The sequence below is a fragment of the Amblyomma mixtum genome, chromosome 10 (assembly GCF_055824585.1).
Source record: "Amblyomma mixtum isolate Tamu chromosome 10, ASM5582458v1, whole genome shotgun sequence".
Taxonomy (NCBI): Eukaryota; Metazoa; Arthropoda; class Arachnida; order Ixodida; family Ixodidae; genus Amblyomma; species Amblyomma mixtum.
Window position 1 is genome coordinate 16,880,018 of NC_143021.1, and position 19,966 is coordinate 16,899,983.

Here is a 19,966-nt window from a genome sequence, read left to right on the forward strand (position 1 = left end):
GAAAACAACACTGCAAGACTGCATTGCTTCTGGAAAACTGGCTGAACATACATCATGGCAAAGTGCCAAGGTAGCGTGAACAATCAGCTTTTCCACAGAAGCCATGACCAGCCAGAGCAACAGCAGCAAGTGGATAAGCACACATTGCAATGCAGCAAATCATACGTCGTCCTTTATTTGCAAAGCACACATACTGAAAAAAAAAATACAAGTGCACTCGTTTTAAAGTAGCAAAAGGAAAGGATTGCACAGTATGTATTGCCTTGGTAATGGGATTTTTACATGCCAGAAGCACAGTGGTGAGTCTTGGCAACAAACCCAGGGGGCAAAATCTTATTTACAGTCGTCTTTGGTGGCTCTCCGTAAGCATGTGAAGCGCCAAGCGATTCCTCGAATCTGGAAGAAAGATCACAACCTGAGTCATGATCGGAGAGCTCAAGAGGGAATAGGGAAAGCCAGGCGAGCTAACCACAACCGTATTACCACTGTGGCTGGCTATCGATCAGAAAGCTTGCACTGCATTTACACATCCCCTGGTTTCAATGGGTGGCCAAGGCCACAACCAACTTCCTTGCACCAAGCTTCAATACTGATTTCCCAATGGCCTCCAGTACCTTGTGAAAGTAACAGCATCGGGACAGCATGCATTTACTCCTCTGGGATGCTGTACTTGTTCATGCCACGCTTGTTCTCGCAGTGGGCACTCGCAAACACCAAAGAGCCAGTTTTCCTACCTCCTAACTAGCAGAACACTTGAGTGTGAAGCATGCCTGCCAAGATTAGTGGGCAAGGGGGGTTGGGGAACAGCTTTTTAAAAGCAAAGATGCTAAAACAAGAAAAGCTCTGAAATGCTTGACATGCCGTACACCAGCGTCTCACACCAATGATGGTGGCAGATCTCAGATTAATCAGACTCCTGTTGCTTTCAGCAAACAGCTTAGTGATATCTGTAAATCACTGACATACCTTACAGCAAAAGTAGATGACTCGACAACTTTGAAAGAAACTGTGGCAAACATCGAAACGTCCCTCCAACACGTCTGATACCTAGGGCAAACTACTAGAAACATCGGAGAGGCATGAAAGGGAAATCAAGTTCCTTCGCAACAGAGTTGACAACATTGAGGAAAACCATGACAGGCGTGAAATTACAAAACTGTGCAAAGAACTTAACGACCTAAATCAGTACAGTAGATGTCAAAAATATGGAAATTCATGCGCTGCCTGTGACTGATGGTGAAAAGCTGCTAGACAAAGTTAATGATCTTGCGAGGAAGCTTCAGTTGCCCTCCATTGTAGAGAGCGACGTTGAAGGGCTACATCGTCTTCCTTGAGAAGGAGACGGTCCCTGTAGTTCTAGTTCGTTTTGCCAAACGATCCACCAGGGCAGACTGGTTCTCAAATGAAAAGAATGTGATAACGATGTAAGGTTTTTTGATCACGTGACCCCTTTCAACAAGAAACTAATGTGGCTCGCTATAATGAACACTAAAGAAATGAAGTACGAGTTTGTCTGGTCGAGGGAAGGAAAGGTGTTTGCTCGGAAACAGCCAGGCGCACGGGTTATCAGGATCGCTTGCGAGGAAGACGTCGATGAAATAATTTAAATAGTACGTTCAAGTTGTGAGGCTGCACAGTGAACTTGCTCAAAAATGGCATACTTCACTTCTGAGTCAGTCAACGAAATGTTGAAGAGTCATACCTACAATTCGCGAAACACTTCGTCTTTTTATCATTTAAATTCCCAGAGACTAAAAACAAAGCTGAAGAGGTAGAAATGGAATTACGCAAACTTAACATTCATTTGCGACTTTATTGCTTATACAGGAACACAGTTTAATTCAAATTCAGATGTTATTCAACTTGCAGACTACAAACCGATTTCAGTTTTCAGAGACGGAAGGCGTGGATATGGTGCATTTCTATATGTTCGGAACCACTTATCTTTTGATGACATGCCAGATTATTCCCTTGTACACAATGACTTTGAAGCAGTTTGCATACTTTTTGCATAACATTATCACAATGGCACTGTATCACCCACCTCAAGGTGATTTGGGTAATTTTTTTCAGTGGATTGAGTCCTTCCCCAAGCTCGCAAACCTGAATAAGTGGCGCATTATTGTAATTGGGGATTTTAACATTAACTTTATGGAAGATATTCCTTCAAAGATCACATAAAGTGAAATACTGCTTTATATTGGTTGTGAGAATACCACTCATTTACCCACGTGCATATCAAAATACACTGAAACATTTTTTTTATATATATATACATGTATACTGGCAAAGAGAACTACACAAAGTGTCTTTTCATCAGGGATCAGTGATCATCTACCCATCTTTTCACTTTTTTTTTTTCCAGAGAAAAAACACACAATGGTCTTGCTCGCATGTGGAGAATTTATGATAACAATAATATCACCCATTTTGTAATTTGATGTCGTCTACTAGGGTAATTGGGCTGAAGTAATCGTGAAACAGGCCCGTCACGAGCAACGACGTATTTGTTGAAAAACTAGTAAAACTTTATGATGCAGCCTTACCCATGATGACTATAAAAAGCATAGAAAGGCTAGGAAAGAATAGATAACAAATGATCTCCTGAAACGAATTGATGTAAAGAATAAGATGCTTTTCGATTTCTAAACACAAGAAACCCGGAGGATTTATTTGAGTTTAAGAAGTTCCAAAACAGACTAAATACGGATTTAAAGAAGGCCAAGCCTTCATTTTCCAAAACGTTTTCGGCAGTCTTGCACAACCCTGGATTGATTTGGCAAGGTATCAATCATAGGGAATAAAAAAAAAAAGGATCTTTCCTACGAACTACAAATTAATGGAGTTAATTACACGGGGTTTCACTTGCCAATAAACTTAACAATCATTTCATAGTAGCCGGAGTTCATCACAGGGCTCGTAATTCTTATGCAACTAGAACAGTAGACTTGTACATGCTTTCGAGAAGTAATGATTCCATATTGTCGCCTACTTCAATAGATGAAGTTGAATGCATGATAAATGCTCTTAGGAACACTTGTTCGCCTGGTCATGACAAAATAGCCGTTTTTCCGAATAAATGTGTTGTTAGTACTAGTATCGCTGGCCCTCTCGCACATATCTGTAGTAGAATGTCGCTCACAGGAGTTTTTGGCACAGTTTATATAGCTTTTACAGGAAATGAACAACAAGCACAGCTTGAGCTTTCTTACGGTGGTGCTCCTCAATTCTGCTGGTGCGCGATGTGCTGGAAAGGGCGGGACTGCTCCGCCCCAGCTAGTGTCAGACATCGGTCTGGACACCCTGGGTGTGGGACTGCAGCTGCTCGCTGGACAGGCCGTCAAGGAATAAGACAAGCAGGGACATGCCCCAAAACACCGCAAAGTCTGGCTTCACTAATAGAAAGTCTCTCTCTCTCAAGGTGTACTTTAAACAAAGCGGAACAACCTTTCAGACTGTACCAACCTACAAGATAGAAGATGGACTGCTGCAGGTGTTTGCGAAAAGTACGTCCAGCTTACACACAACACCAAGAAACAAAAAACCTACACCTGTATGATTTTTCTGAACTGAGCCTCCATGAATGTGGGTCATCATGACAGGAAACATCTGTTACAGTGCAAGACTTCCTGTGTCATAAGTTATGGAGTTACTCCTTTACTGTAGTAGTCATGCGAAGGACTTTCTCTAAAGCTACATGTACGCCGGAAAGTGGGTGCAATCAAGTGTGTGCCACTGGTAGTCACGTGATGAGGTTAAAAAGAGCAAGGTTCCGGGATAGTTGGTAATGCACTTAAAAGGAAGAAACAGCACGACGAAACACGGACACATGAAGAAATGACACACACACGAGCGCTCACTCACAACTGAAATATTATTCTGGTGGAAAGACCCTTAAAAAGAAAACATGAGGGGGCAGCCCTGTTACCCACCCTCTCATGTTTTCTATTTCTTTCCACCAGAATAAAATTTCAGCTGCGAGCCAGCACTCGTGTGTGCGTCGTTTCTTCGTGTGGTCTTCGATGCCGATGGTTTGTGTCCACATGCAGGCTGTGCATACACACAGCTACTGAGAGTGTGGTGCAGAAAATGCAATGCAAAGAAAGGATACATGGACTGGCTGAGGTGCTGCAGCTGTAGAAAGAAAAACATCACGTAAGCTCAACCTGGTGGACAACCGTTCTGCCCCCACAAGGCACAGACTATTCTGAAACAACAGAAGCCACCTTGGCACTGACAGTTGCAATAATGGTTCACAGCACTGCATTTCTCAACAAAGGCCATCACGATAACACTGCTTAAAGCCTGTTTCACATGCAAGCGAATATGCTAGCGAATACTGCCGCCGCGACGGAAAAACCTGTTTTGAGTCGTCGCTGCGACGAGCAGCGAGGTTTCAACAAGTTGGAAATTTTCGCTGCGTCGCGCCGCTCAATCGCTTGCATGTGAACCAGCTTTAAAAGATGCATGAAGACAAAGGAAGAACATGCTAATGCACATGCCTCCTTTTATTTGCCTTCCTTCTTTAACATGGGCATAACTACCGTATTTACTCGCGTAATAGGCGCACTCGCATAATAGGCGCACCCCTAGTTAGGGCGCGAAAAATCAGATTTTTTTTATTTCTGCGCATAATAGGCGCACCCCGAACTTGGCACTGTGATCAATACTGTATTTACACGATTGCAAGCCGACGCCTCACCACCCCCCGCTTCCCAATCTTTATTTAGCAGCAGCTGCTGCGGACCCACAGCACGTACAACGACATCGCGTAGAACAGCCGCACACAGTTTTCAGGGATGCTCACTTTAAACGTCTGTTTGGAAAGCTTCATCTCCAGCCGGAAACGTTCCCGACTTAGGCCCGCGAAAACCTCGGCGCTTGGAGTCGTGTACGAAAATTTAGGGACGCCGCAGTCGCAACTGCCGCACTTCTTGGCCACGTCGTATTTTCCGACCTGCCGCACGCTTGCCGCGTTGGAGAGCAAACTCCCAGCCGTGTAGCTGTTAAGGTGCTTGCCCGTGGAGCTAAAACATCAAAGCTCCGCGGCAAAGCCATAAACCACGATAACTATCGCGCTATCGCTAATCCCGGCACTTGACAGCAACAACAACAAAAAAAACAACGAGCTGGAGATGCTGATGGCGATATAGATAGCGAAAGCTCGCGGCGGAGGAAAACGATGATGATGATGATGAGCGTGGCCTTGGGCGCCCTCCGTGGGCGGCGTCTGGAAGCTCCTGTGCGCGTGTGTGGCCTCCGCGATCAAGCGCCCGTTGCGCGCAGCTGGAGCCGATCGCGGAGGCCTCGGCGCGTGCATTCCGAGTTTCGGTGCGGCCGATACACGGACCTTTTTTTTTTTAACATTTTCTTCGCGAAAACGGGGAGCGGCCCGTACACAAGTGCGTTTACGCGGTGTGTTCAATTTTGCGAGTCGAAAAATTTCCGGAAATTTTACCCCGCGTAATAGGCGCACCCCGAACTTTGAGCCGGATTTTCTGGAAAAAAAGTGCGCCTATTATGCGAGTAAATATGGTATATACCGACTGAATGCAAATTCTATACAAGGAAAAAGACACCAGCTTTGTGGGTCCATTAATACCTCATTGTGCAAGCTGTTTAGTGAAGTTTGAAAGGACGCAGACAGGACACAGAGTGCCATGCGCCCTTGTGATGTCGTCTACAATTATGTCCCGTAGCAAAATGCTTTCAGAATGTGTGGACCAGATTACACTTGAAGGCGTCAAAACAAAATCTGGGACTATGAAGTTTCCGGCACAACCAAGCACAAAACAGACATTCAAGGACAGCACAGAAGCTAAGCCTAATGTCTAGTGTGGCAGCCTTTACTGCAAGCCACTGCAAGGTGAGGTTTAAATAAACACTTTCGAAACCTTTAAGTCCATGCAAGATAAACGTATCATTTACAATAAGACAGCATAAAGGTTGGTTTGGTTTATGGGGTTTAACATCCCAAAGCGACTCAGGCTATGAGAGACACCGTTGTGAAGGGCTCCGGAAATTTCGACCACCTGGGGTTCTTTAACGTACACTGACATCGCATAGTACATGGGCCTCTAAAATTTCGCCTCCATCGAAATTCAGCCGCCATGGCCGGGATTGAACCCGTGTCTTTCAGGTCAGCAGCCAAGCGCCATAACCACTGAGCCACCGCAGTGGGGCAAGACAACATAAAGCTTCATTTACTAAGCTACTAGTAGTTGGAGACACAACTGGAACTCCTTTTTCTTATGAACAGCTACAGATTGGAATGGCCCCTTCCACAACATGGCTGCTGTATCACTTTCCCATCTTCATATTTACAACCTGTAACTGACTTTCTCGTTAGACAAATTTTCGCTCTTTGTATAAAAACCCGTTCCACATGTAATACCCCCTTAGGGAGGACTTTGAAGGTACTAAACTGTGCTGCGAAAAATGCCCTTCAGGTGTACATGTACTTCCACATCATTTCAGCACTGCAAAGGCCTTTTCGCTTCAGTGGTGAAAAAGTAGGAAGACTCACGTTCTCAATCAGTTTGGTCAGGTTGTCCTTTGCCAACTGCCGTCCTTCCTCAGACTCTGGGCTTGAAGACGCAGAGGAATAAAAAGATCAATCAGGGCATCATTCTGCTGAGTGAAACAGCCAACACAGAAACAGCAGAGAACGCCAACACAAGCGAAGCACAGGGGACATTAAGTGGATTTAACACAGCACATTTCTATTCCTTCAATACTTTGTTTTCCTAACTAAGGAAAAAAAAAAAGGCAAGAGCACAAACCCTTCAAATTGGCTATCCTCCACTAGGAGACAAAAGAAAGGGAAAAGATTTACCTCCACTAATATCTGTGCCAAGACATTGGCAAACGGTTGCCTGCATACCAAGGCAATTCAACAGCCATCTTCAATTCTTCACTGCAATCTTTGCAAGAGGCTTCAAGTACATTTGCAAGCTAGCAGAGGGGTTCGACACCTATGAGAGCTCTTAATGTCAACAAGTCTCTGTCTCAATGTCAACAAGTCTCTCTGTCCCCAAGAGCCTGTCCCACCACACAATTCTGTGCTTACAGCCACACAAAGGGCTTGCAGTTGAAGGAAGAGCCCCTGTGTGAAGGCAATGACAGAAAACCATGCTCGTCACACTACTAGTGGCTCAGCTGCAGCGACCCTTCTCACAGCAACTATGACACAGTTCAACACATATACCCAAGCAGCATGCTACACACATCAGCAGCAACCGAGATGACAGCCACAGCTGGAGGATGCATGCGCAAATCCAACATATGGCCACAAAGATTACACAGAACTGCGCTCTGTGCACACCGTGCTTGCTCAGTGGAAACATGCTATTTTGCTTCGGGGTTTTTAAAGGTGCACTGAAGAGGAATCTCAACTCATCTTCTGAGCATTCTTCTGAACATTCTGAGCATTCTTAGAAACTTCGATTTATTGCCCTGTGTGGCTGATTTTCCTAATTAAATCGAATTAACGTCCGGCTCCCGCCTTTTTCTTTTAATTCTCCCTCGTACGGTGAGCGGAGTTGACCAACGCGTGGAGTGCCTTGCAGCCAGCTCCGTGGAGGCTTTGCTTTCGCTTTATTTTGTTTTTTAGGTTTCCGTGAATAAATAGTTTCATTCGCAGATAATATAGCCGCAAAATAAGCCCGCAAAAATAAAAATGCGCGCGGACTATTTGCTTCTACGGACTAAGTATTACTCCGCCGATGGCAGAGCGGCAAGCCGCCACGGGACTGGGTGAAAGGCACTCCACGCGTTGGTAGACTCCGCCCACAGTACGAGGGAGAATTAAAAAAAAAAAAAGGCGGGAGCCGGACGTTAATTCGATTTAATTAGGAAAATCAGACACACAGGGCAATAAATCGAAGTTTCTAAGAATGCTCGGAACGTGCAGATTGAGTTCCCGCGGCAAAAAGACGAGTTCAGATTCCTCTTCAGTGCACCTTTAATGGTGATCCAGGGGTCAGCACGCATCCATACTGTGTCCCCACACTATAATGTGCAATCCTGTCCTCATAGCTCATTAAGGGGGGACACTGGTCTTTGAGACCAAAAAATGACAAAGAAATCTGTTTTCAAAAAGTGTCATTTGTGGAATCTCCAGCTATTATTTTCTAACTATATCATTTTTTTCTTTCAAGAAATCAGCATTTTGGCCATAATATTAAATTCAGATCACCATGTGAGCTGAATTTATGCAGGAGCGGAGAGTTTAATGGCATGAAAATTTTGGACATCTGGCTATATTAGTATGTTGATATCTCAACATCTAGGACAGACATATTGTTTGCTAAGGGAAGCTGTGTGCAATAATCGAAGCAGATTTGTTCAGTCGCACTTCAAAAATTTATATCTTCGCAACGTTTATCGATGCATTACATTCACACCTTGGAACATTGATATTCCAAGTACTGTAGCATTACTAATGAGGGTAAAATGGAAAAATGGCTTTGATTGTTGCACTCTTTACTCGCCATACTATGTAGCCATGGATTAAAAATGATTTATCATTGAGCAGTTTTTTTTTTTTGGAGGTACTAATGAATGATTAATTAAAATTATTTATCTTGGGAACCGACTAATTTATGAGAAAAGTGATTTCATTGTTAAAAGCGGTATAAAAAAACTGAGCAAGGTGGAAAGTTTCATTAGGATAGGACTAAAAATAAGGAAAATAGGTCTAAGACCAGTGACAGAAACCACTTTGCTAGCAGTGACTGCTACCACTAAATAATGACTCCTACCACCTTGGTTTCTGCATTCAGTGAACCTATCTGCCAGCACACTAATAAGCATAACCTCCAAAGCCCACGTGCTTCAGCAAGGCCCGGCTCACCCGCACAGTTCCTGCTGGGCATTCAGCTCAAAGTGCAGCCGGGCCAGTCGCTCCTGCTGCTCCCGCACGTGCTCCATCTTCTCAAAGGTGCAGTCCTTGCCTGCGAGGACATGGCGGCACATCAAGACAATCATGCCTGCCAACGCAGTCACACCCCATTAACACGGAACACAACTGTGAATTCACAGGCCTGGGTTACAAGGCAAACCTTACGGTGGAAGGCCCGACTGCAATTCTGACCATCCATCAAAGGCAGATGCCATACCTAAAAAACGTAACGTTCAGCACCAGCACAGCCAGCTGCTGACTCGGAAATACAGCATTGACTGACAGCTCGGCAGTCCTTACAGTGCTGGCAAATGCTATGGTGGGTTCTAAAATGGCAAAACCTCAGGCACAGGAGAGTAAGGCCTATTCGAGATATGTGCCTTCATTATCCACCAGCACCAGCCACAGCCACCTTGTCCCAGCAAACAACCAATCATGGCTGTCACTCGCTCTGGCATGGATCATCATCACCAGAAGCAGCCCGACTGTGCCCACTGCAGCACATCAAGACAATCGAAGACAATCAATTGTCTTGATGTCTTGACCAGACCTCAGCTGGAATACGGCTGTACAGTATGGGACCCTCACTCGAAAAAAGACGTAAATAAACTAGAAATGGTACAGAGAAAGGCAGTTCGTTTCATATTCAATTCATACCGCAGATTAGATTCACCTTCGTCTCTAATGAGTGCTAACAACATTTTGACCTTAGAAAGCAGAAGAAAGATTTCCAGGCTGCGGTTTCTGTATCGGCTCTGCAATCACCAACTTGGTATCAACGTGCGATTGTTCATTCATCCACGTGAGGATCGTCAAACTCGGCACTCCCATCTTTACAACCTGGAACCAATCTTTGCGCGTACTAACAGATTTAAGAACTCATTTTTTCCACGCACTGTCTCCCAATGGAATGCACTCCCAATAGAAGTTTTTTCCGCGCATGGTGTAAATGTTTTCGAAGAACGTGTACGAAAAGCTCTGGGTTGATGTTACTCTTCGCTTTTGCTGATTCATTTCTTTTTCCATCTTTTTCTGTGTTTGCATTGCATGCTGCGCGTTTTATACTCTTTGATTGCTTACGATTGCTTGTGTTGCTTTTTTGCGATTGCTTGCTAATGGTGGCGCTGAATTGCGTTTACTTATGACCTGTATTGCCCTCCTGCTTGGTCTTCAATGACTGCAGTATGTGTTAAATAAATAAATAAACAAAATAAAAATAATAAATAAATAAATAAGACAATCGAAGACAATCAAGACAAAGACCTCTCTCATATTCTTCCAATTAACCCTGTTAAAAGAATGCGAAACACTACAAATGTGTACAAGTATTGCTTCCTTACCTTGGCAGTTTTCAATGCATACTCATTACTCTCGCTTTAGTTTTCATTCCATCCACACAGTGTCCCACATAACCCAAGCCAAGGCTTCAAATGCACCTTGCAAATAGTGCAGCAGAAACTGACACGGATGAGAAGAGGGCACACAAGTAACGACAAACTTTCAACTTTACTGCAAGGCTTTTCTAACACGCCAAATTTGTACCAGGCAATATGCCCCATGAAGGACAAAAAAGTGACAAAAAACATTTACACGTGGAAGCAAGGTGCGATAAACAAGTCCTGACATCGTGCATGAGCACTGACACGATTGCAAACACTCAAAGCTCGGACTTTACATCCACCCTAAACTGAACAGGAATCTGATCAACATGGAATAGAATGTTTGCCAAGAAGCAACATAAAAATGCAGTGTAAAGCAGCGGGTGAAAAAAAAAAAAAAAAGTGAGTAATAGACCTAACAACCTCGAGGAAATTCGTGTCATGAAGAGAAAAAGCCTTCACTCTGCTCTCCTCTAGGTTGCTTTTTATCAGGTCTTTTACTCGCTGTTTTTTCCTATGATTTTTAAAGCTCGTTTTCGAAGCTTTTGGTTTTTCGCCCAAAGCTCACGTATAATCTCATGATTTGCCTCTCACACTTTGCTTCCATGTGTATCATTTGTCTCTCATGCGGTGTGTTGCATGCATAAATGTCAGCGTACTGGCAGCCTTGCAATAAAGTCGAAAGTTGGCACTTGTGTGTGCGTCGTGTTCTTGTCCATGTCATTATCTGCTGTACCAGTCTTTGTAAACCATTTCTCACCCCTGGGCCAAACCTTTACACTTCATAATACAGGCTTGAAGTTAGTTTTCAGTTTTTCTCGGACCACGAGGCCCCCCATGTTTGCCGGAGAAAGGGTCCACTGAGCAGAAAGACGCAGGAGGCCACGCCCCACTGACGACAGGGCTCAATTAGGGAGGCAGAGGTCTCGAGGTCACCAGACTGGCTGGTGCCCTGTCCCGCTGCAGCCACCCCGTGACTACAAGGGAGCGGTGGGAACCCGATGGGTCACGTTCCCCTCTTTGGGTAATGCCCCTTTGTAAAACGGTCTCAACTGAAGAACACTGCAAGTCTTCTGCAGCGTTTGCTTCACGGGTCGAAAACAATGGATTCTGATTAGTCCACCGAATTTGAAATTACGCTACATGATTGGCCCCAAGAAGCCCTTTTTTGATTCGTGAAAATGCTGCCAAACGCTGAGCACAGACTGTGAGGATTTCAGGTAGCTGGACAGCAGCAACCACCCTCTCGCTGAGAGTGACCACTACTACCGAAATGTTGTGCACCACTTGGTATGACTGCCTGTTTTGTTGTTCTATCTTTGACCTCTGTAAATGTTTCATAGCACCCTACTGTGATATACCAAGTTAACCAATGCTACTCAATGACACCTACGGATCCCCTTCTCCGATTCAGTGCAGCCACAACTTCACCTAGGAGATTCGCTTCGCTACAAAACAGAAACAGTTTTTTTAGCCTTTTCTGTGGACATAGACGTTTTATCTAATCCTGCATGACGACCTGCTGAATAGTTAAGAGATCGTATCAAGGCCCATGGAGCAGTTTGGTTATAGAATGCGTCAGGTGTGGCAGTGAGCAGTTTCTTTGATTTCTTTCAACTTACTTGAACTCCACATTTGCTCAGTTCAAAGGCCATATCATCTCACGACGAACTGAAATTTCAGTTTGTTAATGTAGTGCGCAGATCTTGAGTGATATATACCTTGCTGGCCAAGACCATAAGGTACAGGATCAATGCACAAACTTTGGAATAGCCAGTATGTTTCAGTTTGTAGACTATTTTCTGGTAATCCTGAATAATGATGAAGGGTGTTTTCAGACACCAGTTCACGAACTGCCTTCGACTCTGGACAGTAACTCATGAGTGCCCGGTTAACGGCCATGTTAGATTGTTGGACTTGGGTCTATACTTCGGCTCTGGATATCTGTGCTGGGCCTGTGAGCCAGGGGGTATCAAGCCAGTCCTTCCATATGCTTCAGCACACTCGAAGTTGGTAAAGAAAGCTGTAGTAAAGTCTTGCTTCAAGAAAACTCTTGAAATATCAGAACACCAACAGGAAAATGCTTTTCGGAGATAAGAGCATCGCCTCATTGCTGCAGCAGAAAGCATGCTTAAAAAAAAAAAGAAAATCAAGGAAGGAATTCAGCACAAGCGGCGGTCGAAGGGAGGTCTCCGCAATGCCTTACCTGCATGCTGTTTCACATAGCCCAAAGAAAATAGGATATAGAATAGGAATTGACGATGTCTTTCCGGCCCAAAAGAATTGCACCAGATGTATAGAAGGGTTAACTCTGACACCACTAGTGAACCGGACTGTTTGATGAAACACTGTATGCATCTTGTAAACTGAAAAATATGTTGATTCAATCCCCGTGTCATGTGGCAATACATACATGGGCCAAACTAGGAAAGAAATCTGAAGGATGTAAACTCAGGGGAACTGAGAGAACACTGCAGCCAGTGCAAAGACTACAAGCCTGCCTTTGGAAGAACAACTGTTCCGCACAAGTGCTGGGCACCACCACAAGGGTAATAATAGGAAATGGTTTATGGTTTATGGGGTTTAACGTTCCGAAGCCGACCTCTCCACCTTTTCCTCTCATTAAAATTCTTTCACTCTCTCTCTCTCTCTCTCTGTCAAAGCTACTCAGGCTGTGAGGGACGTTGTAGTGAAGGGCTCCGGAAATTTCGACCACCTGGGGTTGTTTAACGTGCACTGACATCGCACAGTACATGGGCCTCTAGAATTTTGATTGCATAGAAATTCGACCGCTGCGGCCGGTTTTGAACCCGTGTCTTTAGAGTCAGCAAACAAGCGCCATGACCACTGAGCCACCGCGGCGGCTGTAGTAATAAAAACTTATGCCATTCTAAAATTCCCTGATAGATATGTCAGCAAGGCTTCCGTACATTTGAGCAATAAAGAGCTGCTCTTCCTGAGTGACTGATAACAAGGATGATTGCAGGAAAGGGGGAGACGGGTGAGGTAATCGTGCCACGGATGTGCGAGTTGTCTTTCTTTGTGTTGCCATGGTCCTGGTGAGTATATAAGACAGGTCAAGGCAATAAATGCAGTTGCTAGTTGGCACCTGTATTTGCGTCATTTTCTTTTAGCTAATGAATGACTAAAACAGTGAAGCCAGTTTGTGCTACTTGGCCAGCCATTTTCTTATATGAAGATCAGCCCCCCCCCCCCCCCCCCCCCCCCCCCCCCCCCCCCCCCCCCCCCCCCCCCCCCCCCCCCCCCCCCCCGGAAACGCAGACACACAGGATAGACGAAGACATGCACTCATCTTTGTCTTAGTGCACGTCTTTCGTGTCCCTGTGTTTGCGGTGGGCTGACCTTCGTTAAGCAAATGGCCGAAAGTAGAGTGACAGACATTGTCTGGTAGGGCAAAGCACATAAAAGAAGAGACAAGCACTGATTTGGTTTATTAGGGTTTAACGTCCCAAAGCTACTCAGGCTATGAGGGACGCCGCAGTGGAGGCCTCCGGAAATTTCGACCACCTGGGGTTCTTTAACGTGCACTGACATCGCACAGTACATGGGCCTCTAGAATTTCGCCTCCATCGAAATTTGGCCACTGCGGCCGGGATCAAACCCGCGTCTTTCAGGTCAGCAGCCGAGTGCCATAACCACTGAGCTACCGCGGCGGGTAAGAGAGACAAACACTCTCATCTCTTTGCGATTCTGTGCCCAGATTCTGTAATAAGACCCAAAGCGCAAAAGAAGTGACCAGAGGGGCCCCTCACCGAAGGCCTGCAGCTTTCCCGAGTGGAAGTCGTGCAGCAGCTGCAGCAGGCCCTGCTCCATCTGGCGCACGTCCGTGACGTCTGTGAGAAAGGAGTGCTGCTCGCAGGGGGCCCCACCACGGACATCGCTCTCGGCCGGACCACCACCCCCCACTGACAGGCACGGGAAGGTGCGGCAGGCCAGCAGGCAGACAAGTGGGAACAGAGGGTGCAGTCATTGGCAGACCTCACTCTTCACCCCCCCACTAGAACTGAGGGTGCACCCGAGGGGTGGCTCTCAATCATTGCAAGTGCTCTCTCCACAACACGAAGAATGCAACGCACAGGCTACAGAGATCACAACACATACTGTGATGAAACTCAAACTGAATCAAAGCGTGGCAAATTTTTTTGAACTCACTAATACCCGTGCCACAAGGACAGATTTAATGCCATTAAATGCTTACTGCCTTAAGTTTTACTGGCATTTGTGCGGTGCCACATGGATAAATTTAATGGCATTAGCCTTACTGCCATTCGCGACCTACTCAGTTCGCCACAACTCATTCGCCCATGCAATGCATACTCTCGTTCCCATTCCACACGCAGAGAAGCATGAGTAACAACTTCCTAACCAGTAGCAAATGGTTAAGTCGTAACTTTCAGTCAGATGAGGCATCTATACCGCATTTTCGATGCTAAGAGTGCCATTTTAACCAGCCTTATTGACAGGTACTCTCGACTTGGGTGCTGAAATGCGAGTTTATGGGTACTTCTTCGACCTGTAAAGCAGGAACAGGCGTATTTTCTGGAAAATCGTTTTTACATTACATTTGAACAACATTCCCGATATATTGTGCTCATTAGCAATGTTTATATTGAGACGAAACTTTTGACTACCTTGCAAGCGTTATCGTCGTCATCACTTTCGATAATGGCATTAAATGTGGACGTGTAGCACCTACTCCAAAAATAATGGCATTAACAAACTTAAGGCATTTACTGCCATTTCTTGTGTGCGTGTGGCACGGGTATAAAACATTACAAAGCAGGAGTTCTTATTTTAGCGTTTTATTCACACCGAAACACAACAGCACATTCACCATTACGATGGTTCTTGCAACGTGCCAAACACATGCTCATAGGGCGGTGACACACACAACAGCAGACATAGCGCTTTGGTTTTTGCCTGATCAAACTTTAAGCCAAGCACGTAGTAGTGCAATGTGCCAGCACACCGTGCGATGCACAAGCATACCACAGCCAGTTGCCAGTGTCGGATGGCACATGCATTCACAAGGTGCATGCATTCAGGAAAAATCGCAGCCAAGTCATGGTGGCTTCTTGCACTGGTCATGGGCAGTGCATGAAATGTCATGAGACTCTCCAGGCACTGAGAGTTCAAGGAAAACAGTCAAGGCTTGCTCGAAAGCGTTTCATGCCACACATCACCTGAACAAGGTCGTGCCAATGTGCAGCAAGGTCAACAACACACACAAAACCTCCACCGACCCTTGCTCGCTGTTACAAACAAGAGAGGATTTTAGTTTATCTGGACAAATTCCCACCATCACCAAGAGCTGCACACCATGACTAGGGGGCCGTGTCTTTCAAGAGAAATTGTGCAACGCGAAGAGAAAGAGCAGAATGAACGAGGCCGCACCGAAATACCAGCTCGAGAGAGGCTCACGCATAACTGCACGCTCGAGAGTGGGCAAGCAGAATTGGCGTGCACTGCCCATGGGCCTTTCATCAGACTTTTTAGACGGCTCAGATCAAGTCCGCATTCGAGTTTGTGCACAGCGCTGGCACGCAAAGTCCGAGGGGAGGAGAGAACACCGCTCCCGTACCTTTGCCGTTCCTGGGCGCGCGACGCGGGGTCGGCTTGAACTCCATCTTGGACCGCAGCGACTTGCTCTCATCGGCGGCGGACGTCTCAGACATGACCCGCGCCAGCGGCGACTTGGACGGCTGCCGCGACAGCTCGAACGCGCTCTCACCGCGGGGAAAGGGGTCGCCGCCGCTGCTCGAGCTGGCAGCTGCACTCGGCGGCGCCAGCAGGAAGCTATTCGCGGTCGAGCTCGGGTGGCTCGGGGGCGGCAGGTGCGCCGAGGAAGTCGTCGCCGCCGATGCAGCCGCGGCCGATGCAGTCGACGTCGTCGGCACCGCCGTGGGGGCCACCACGACTTCTGGGGGGGCCTCCTCCGACTCGGCAGGGGCGATGGGGGCCGCCTCGCCGCCGCTGCTACACGACGCCGCGGCGCCATCCGCCGTCGCGTTGCCGTCCATCGCCAGTCGGAGGTAGCCGGCTTTACTGGTGCTCTCTTTGAGGCGCAACATTAATGATGGGCTTTTCACTCTCCCCACGACAGGAATGTCATTACACACGCGTGGAAAACGCGCGCACTCGAGGTGGAGAGGGGAAGCGAGCGCTTCCCGGCGTGCAAAAAAATACGAAAAAGAAACCAGCCTGACAGCACGACGCGTCAGGTGAATTGTACGGATGAGGATGACTCAGCCGCACCAACGTCAAAACACCGCACAGCGCCTGTCAAATCCGCAGGGCGGGCGCGTATGGACCTGGCAGAGAGAGTCTCTTTCCTTTTCGTGGCCGCTAGGGGCAGCACAAGCCAAGCTTTGTTTAGCAATGGTTTAGCCACTTCCACGATTACTGCTCTTTTGAAAACTCACTAACCCCGTACTTTATGTCTTAGTTTTGAACATTGTAACAAGCTTTATTACGCTTTTGAATGGTTAGTGAGAATAAATTATAGGTTTGCACTGGCTTCTCTCTGCTGGAGTAAGCATGGCAGTAAGCATCACCCCGTAAACATTTGTCGACCGCTCAAGAAGCCCGGTGCATGTTAGCTAGAAATCGCGCTGGAAGCTTTCGTGGTGTTTACTATTTGTGTGCAGTTCGCATCCCTGTCTTCAGTGCTCCAGCTTAAAGTGCTATACTCCAAACGGAGGCTAGGACTTTGACAAAACGTGCCATGTCGTCCGACAAGGAGTTGAATGGCGGTGATGGCAAGGCGGCGTCTGCTGACAATAGCTCGGCGTCGGACCTCTGTGCAGTTGTTTCCGAAGAGGAGAAGCAACTGGCGACATCGGCAGCGGCCGAATTTCATGCTGGCAAGTACACAGCATGCCTCGAAACTCTGGACAAGCTGTACGCGTTGAGACCGACAGACGGCAAAGTGGCCCACAACCGGGCAGTGGCTCACTACTACGCTTCAGGCACCAAATCCTCGGCAAGTATGGAGGAGTTTGGTCGCGAGCTCCTCGAAGCCTCTTCGCAGTTGCACGTTAACCTCTCCAACCCGGACTCGCTGGACGACATCGATCAGTGTGTTCCGTTCTTCAATCATGCGATGACCCTTTTCCACTCGCATCAGTACCGTCGAGCTTTGGCGGTGCTGGACCGCCTGTTCCAGTTCATCGAGCCCATGGACGAGGCGGTGGCGAAGAAGATGTGCTTCTTGCACATCGAGTTGTGCCTCTGCCTCAAGCAGCCCGAGAAGGCGCTGGGCATCGTCGCGTACCTCGAGAACCTGCTGTTCGGTAGCAAGAGCGCTGCGCCGGCCGAGTCTTCGTCGGCGACGCCGCAGAAGTCTCCCGACAAGGAGCCCTCGCCGCCCAAGGGCGCGTCGGACGTCGACCGCGGCCTCCTGCAGCTGTACAAGACGCGCTGCCTCATCATGATGCGTTCGGTGAAGGCCAGCAAGCGCGAGATCAAGGGCCTGGTCAGCTCGCCGGTGGGCGGCAGCAACCAGACCGTGTTCCTGCGCAGCCAGCTGGAGTTCCTGCGCGGCAACTACCGCAAGGCCGTGAAGGTGCTGTGCACGGCGCAGGTGGACCGCGACGCGCGCACCACGGCCATGTACCACAACAACGTCGGCTGCGTGCACTTCTGCACGGGCAAGCCGCACCTGGGCAGCTACAACTTCGAGAAGGCGCTGCGGCTCTTCGTGGAGAGCGACGAGCGGAACGTGCTCGACGGCCGCGTCTACTTCGAGCTGCTGTACAACCTGGGCCTGCAGAACCTCTACTGCGGCAAGTACGCGTCCGCCTTCGACCGGCTCGTGGAGGCGGTGCGCATGCAGCCGGCCAACGCGCGACTCTGGCTGCGCATCGCCGAGTGCTGTGTCAACCGGCACAAGTCGGACAACTCGACCGACTTCCAGCTCAAGGACCGCAAGCGGTACATGGTGCGAGGCACGGCGGGCGCCGGACCGCACCGCAAGATCGTGCTGGCACCCAGCATCGGCACCGACCGCTACGTGCCCGTCGGATCGGACCACTCGGCCGCCATGCCCGTGCCGACGCTCGAGTTCGCCGCGCTGTGCCTGCGCAACGTGCTGCAGCTGCTGCCGCCCGAGAGGCCCGCCGAGCCGGACGACGTCGAACCCGCGCTGCCGCCTCCGCCGGCGGCCACGGCCGACGACTCCGCGGTGCGCAACTCTGCGCTGGCCCTGGCCTCTTACGTGGCGCTCTGTCTCGGAGACCCGCGCGTGGCGCTGGGCTACGCCGAGGAGTTGCTCGCGCAGCCCCGGATCTCGGGGGTGCACAGCTTCTTGGCGCACCAGTACGCCGCCGAGGCGCTGCTGCTGCTGGACCGCATCGGGGACGCCACTGACCACCTGAACCCGGACCAGATCAAGGACCTCTCGTACGGCTTCCCCGAAACCGACGATTCGCCAGCGGGCTCGAGCAAAGGCAAGGAAGAGACATCCGGCAAGACCATTGCACCACCTTCTGAAGAGAATGGCAAGACCTACAGGAAGCCGTGGTATCCAGCCACTCCTTCCATGGCCAAAGTGGTTAGCCTTTACAACTTGGCAGTGGCGTACACACTGAGAGGTGGCCTGGGTAAAGCCACAGAGACTCTGAGGTTGGTCAGTGTGCCAAAAGGGCCCGACCCTGAGATTCCGGTGCAAGCTCTCATGCTGGCAATCTACGTTCAGCTTCAGCAGGGTCATGCGGACTTGGCAAAGAACATCATCAAACAACACCTTCCCCAGTACAAGTGACTTGGGCGCACTTAAGGAACAGTGAAGTAAATAAGTTTTCTGCGCATAAAACTTGTTTCCTGTCTTCCCTGTGATGTGAAATACTAATTGTTGCGGTGCAGTGCCATGAAGGCAGTGGCTGCGAGGTGACATGTTTTTATTAAGAGAATTCAAGTTCTTGCATCATTCAAAATTGTGTTGCATTTGTGCAAACATGACAGTAATGTTTGTCGTGTAAACGAGACCTCACAATACATGCTTCATCAGTACGTGATCATCATCATACGAAATTAGTGCAAATGCTGGAAACATTGAAGGATTGTTCAGTTCTTTTTACACTTGCTAACTAGAACTGCGCTGCCAGTTTCTAAAATTGACAATCAATAGTATCGATAGTTTTTTTTTAAACTATCGATAGTGTAAAAAACTATCGATAGTGCTACTATAGATAGACTATCGATACTATTATTGATAGTAAGAATATCGATTCTACTATCGATAATCGAATCAATAGTATTACTATCGATAGTGTTGCTATCGATAGTACTACTATCAATAGTGAAACTGTCGATGGTAAGACTGTTGATAGTAAGAATATTGATATTATGCATTTGTTGGCCAGCAATATAACCATAACATTTGCGATGCCATGATTGGTTTGATGCTCTCATGAGAAGGGATGCCGTAGCAGAGGTCTCCGGGTAAATTTCGACCAGGTGTGGTTCTTTAACGTGCACTGGGACAGTTCGAAAAAATACCTGGAACTGCATCCGATGAAAGAGCACACGCTGGGACAGTTCGGAAAAATACCTGGAACTGCATCCGATGAAAGAACAAACAGCACAAGTTGTGCTGGCTTGCTGACGTAACCGCTGCAGAAATGCTTTTTGCACACATGCTTCGCAACTAGGACATTCGCACGCT

General features: G+C 47.8%; 2 protein-coding genes across 3 annotated transcripts; one reads left to right on the plus strand and one right to left on the minus strand.

The window, feature by feature from the left end:
• Positions 1-150: 150 nt before the first annotated feature.
• LOC149325219 (uncharacterized) lies at positions 151-16,609 on the minus strand. 2 transcript variants are annotated; one of them, XM_089562894.1, is made up of 7 exons: positions 15,884-16,609; positions 14,055-14,135; positions 8,855-8,954; positions 6,527-6,587; positions 4,112-4,134; positions 3,213-3,328; positions 151-396 (listed from the first exon to the last, which is right to left on the minus strand). In XM_089562894.1, exons 1-6 carry the CDS (start codon positions 16,371-16,373, stop codon positions 3,283-3,285), a joined length of 801 nt encoding a protein of 266 aa, XP_089419020.1. In that variant the 5' UTR covers positions 16,374-16,609; the 3' UTR covers positions 151-396; positions 3,213-3,282. The 2 variants fall into 2 exon arrangements, with proteins under 2 accessions (XP_089419020.1, XP_089419019.1); XM_089562893.1 differs by having other exon boundaries at positions 14,055-14,207; positions 15,884-16,603.
• Positions 16,097-19,294, plus strand: Not10 (CCR4-NOT transcription complex subunit 10). Its single transcript, XM_089562892.1, has one exon. It carries the CDS (start codon positions 17,027-17,029, stop codon positions 19,061-19,063), a length of 2,037 nt encoding a protein of 678 aa, XP_089419018.1. The 5' UTR covers positions 16,097-17,026; the 3' UTR covers positions 19,064-19,294.
• Positions 19,295-19,966: the final 672 nt, after the last annotated feature.

What these genes read in the sequence shown, in the direction of transcription:
- LOC149325219 (XM_089562893.1), bottom strand. Translation starts at nt 16,373, where the DNA reads ATGTTGCGCCTCAAAGAGAGCACCAGTAAAGCCGGCTACCTCCGACTG. An exon ending in GGGAAAGCTGCAGGCCTTCG is followed by an intron (nt 8,955 to 14,054) that starts GTGAGGGGCCCC and finishes ATGTCCTCGCAG; the next exon opens with GCAAGGACTGCACCTTTGAG. An exon ending in GCCCAGCAGGAACTGTGCGG is followed by an intron (nt 6,588 to 8,854) that starts GTGAGCCGGGCC and finishes TGCGTCTTCAAG; the next exon opens with CCCAGAGTCTGAGGAAGGAC.
- Not10 (XM_089562892.1), top strand. Translation starts at nt 17,027, where the DNA reads ATGTCGTCCGACAAGGAGTTGAATGGCGGTGATGGCAAGGCGGCGTCT.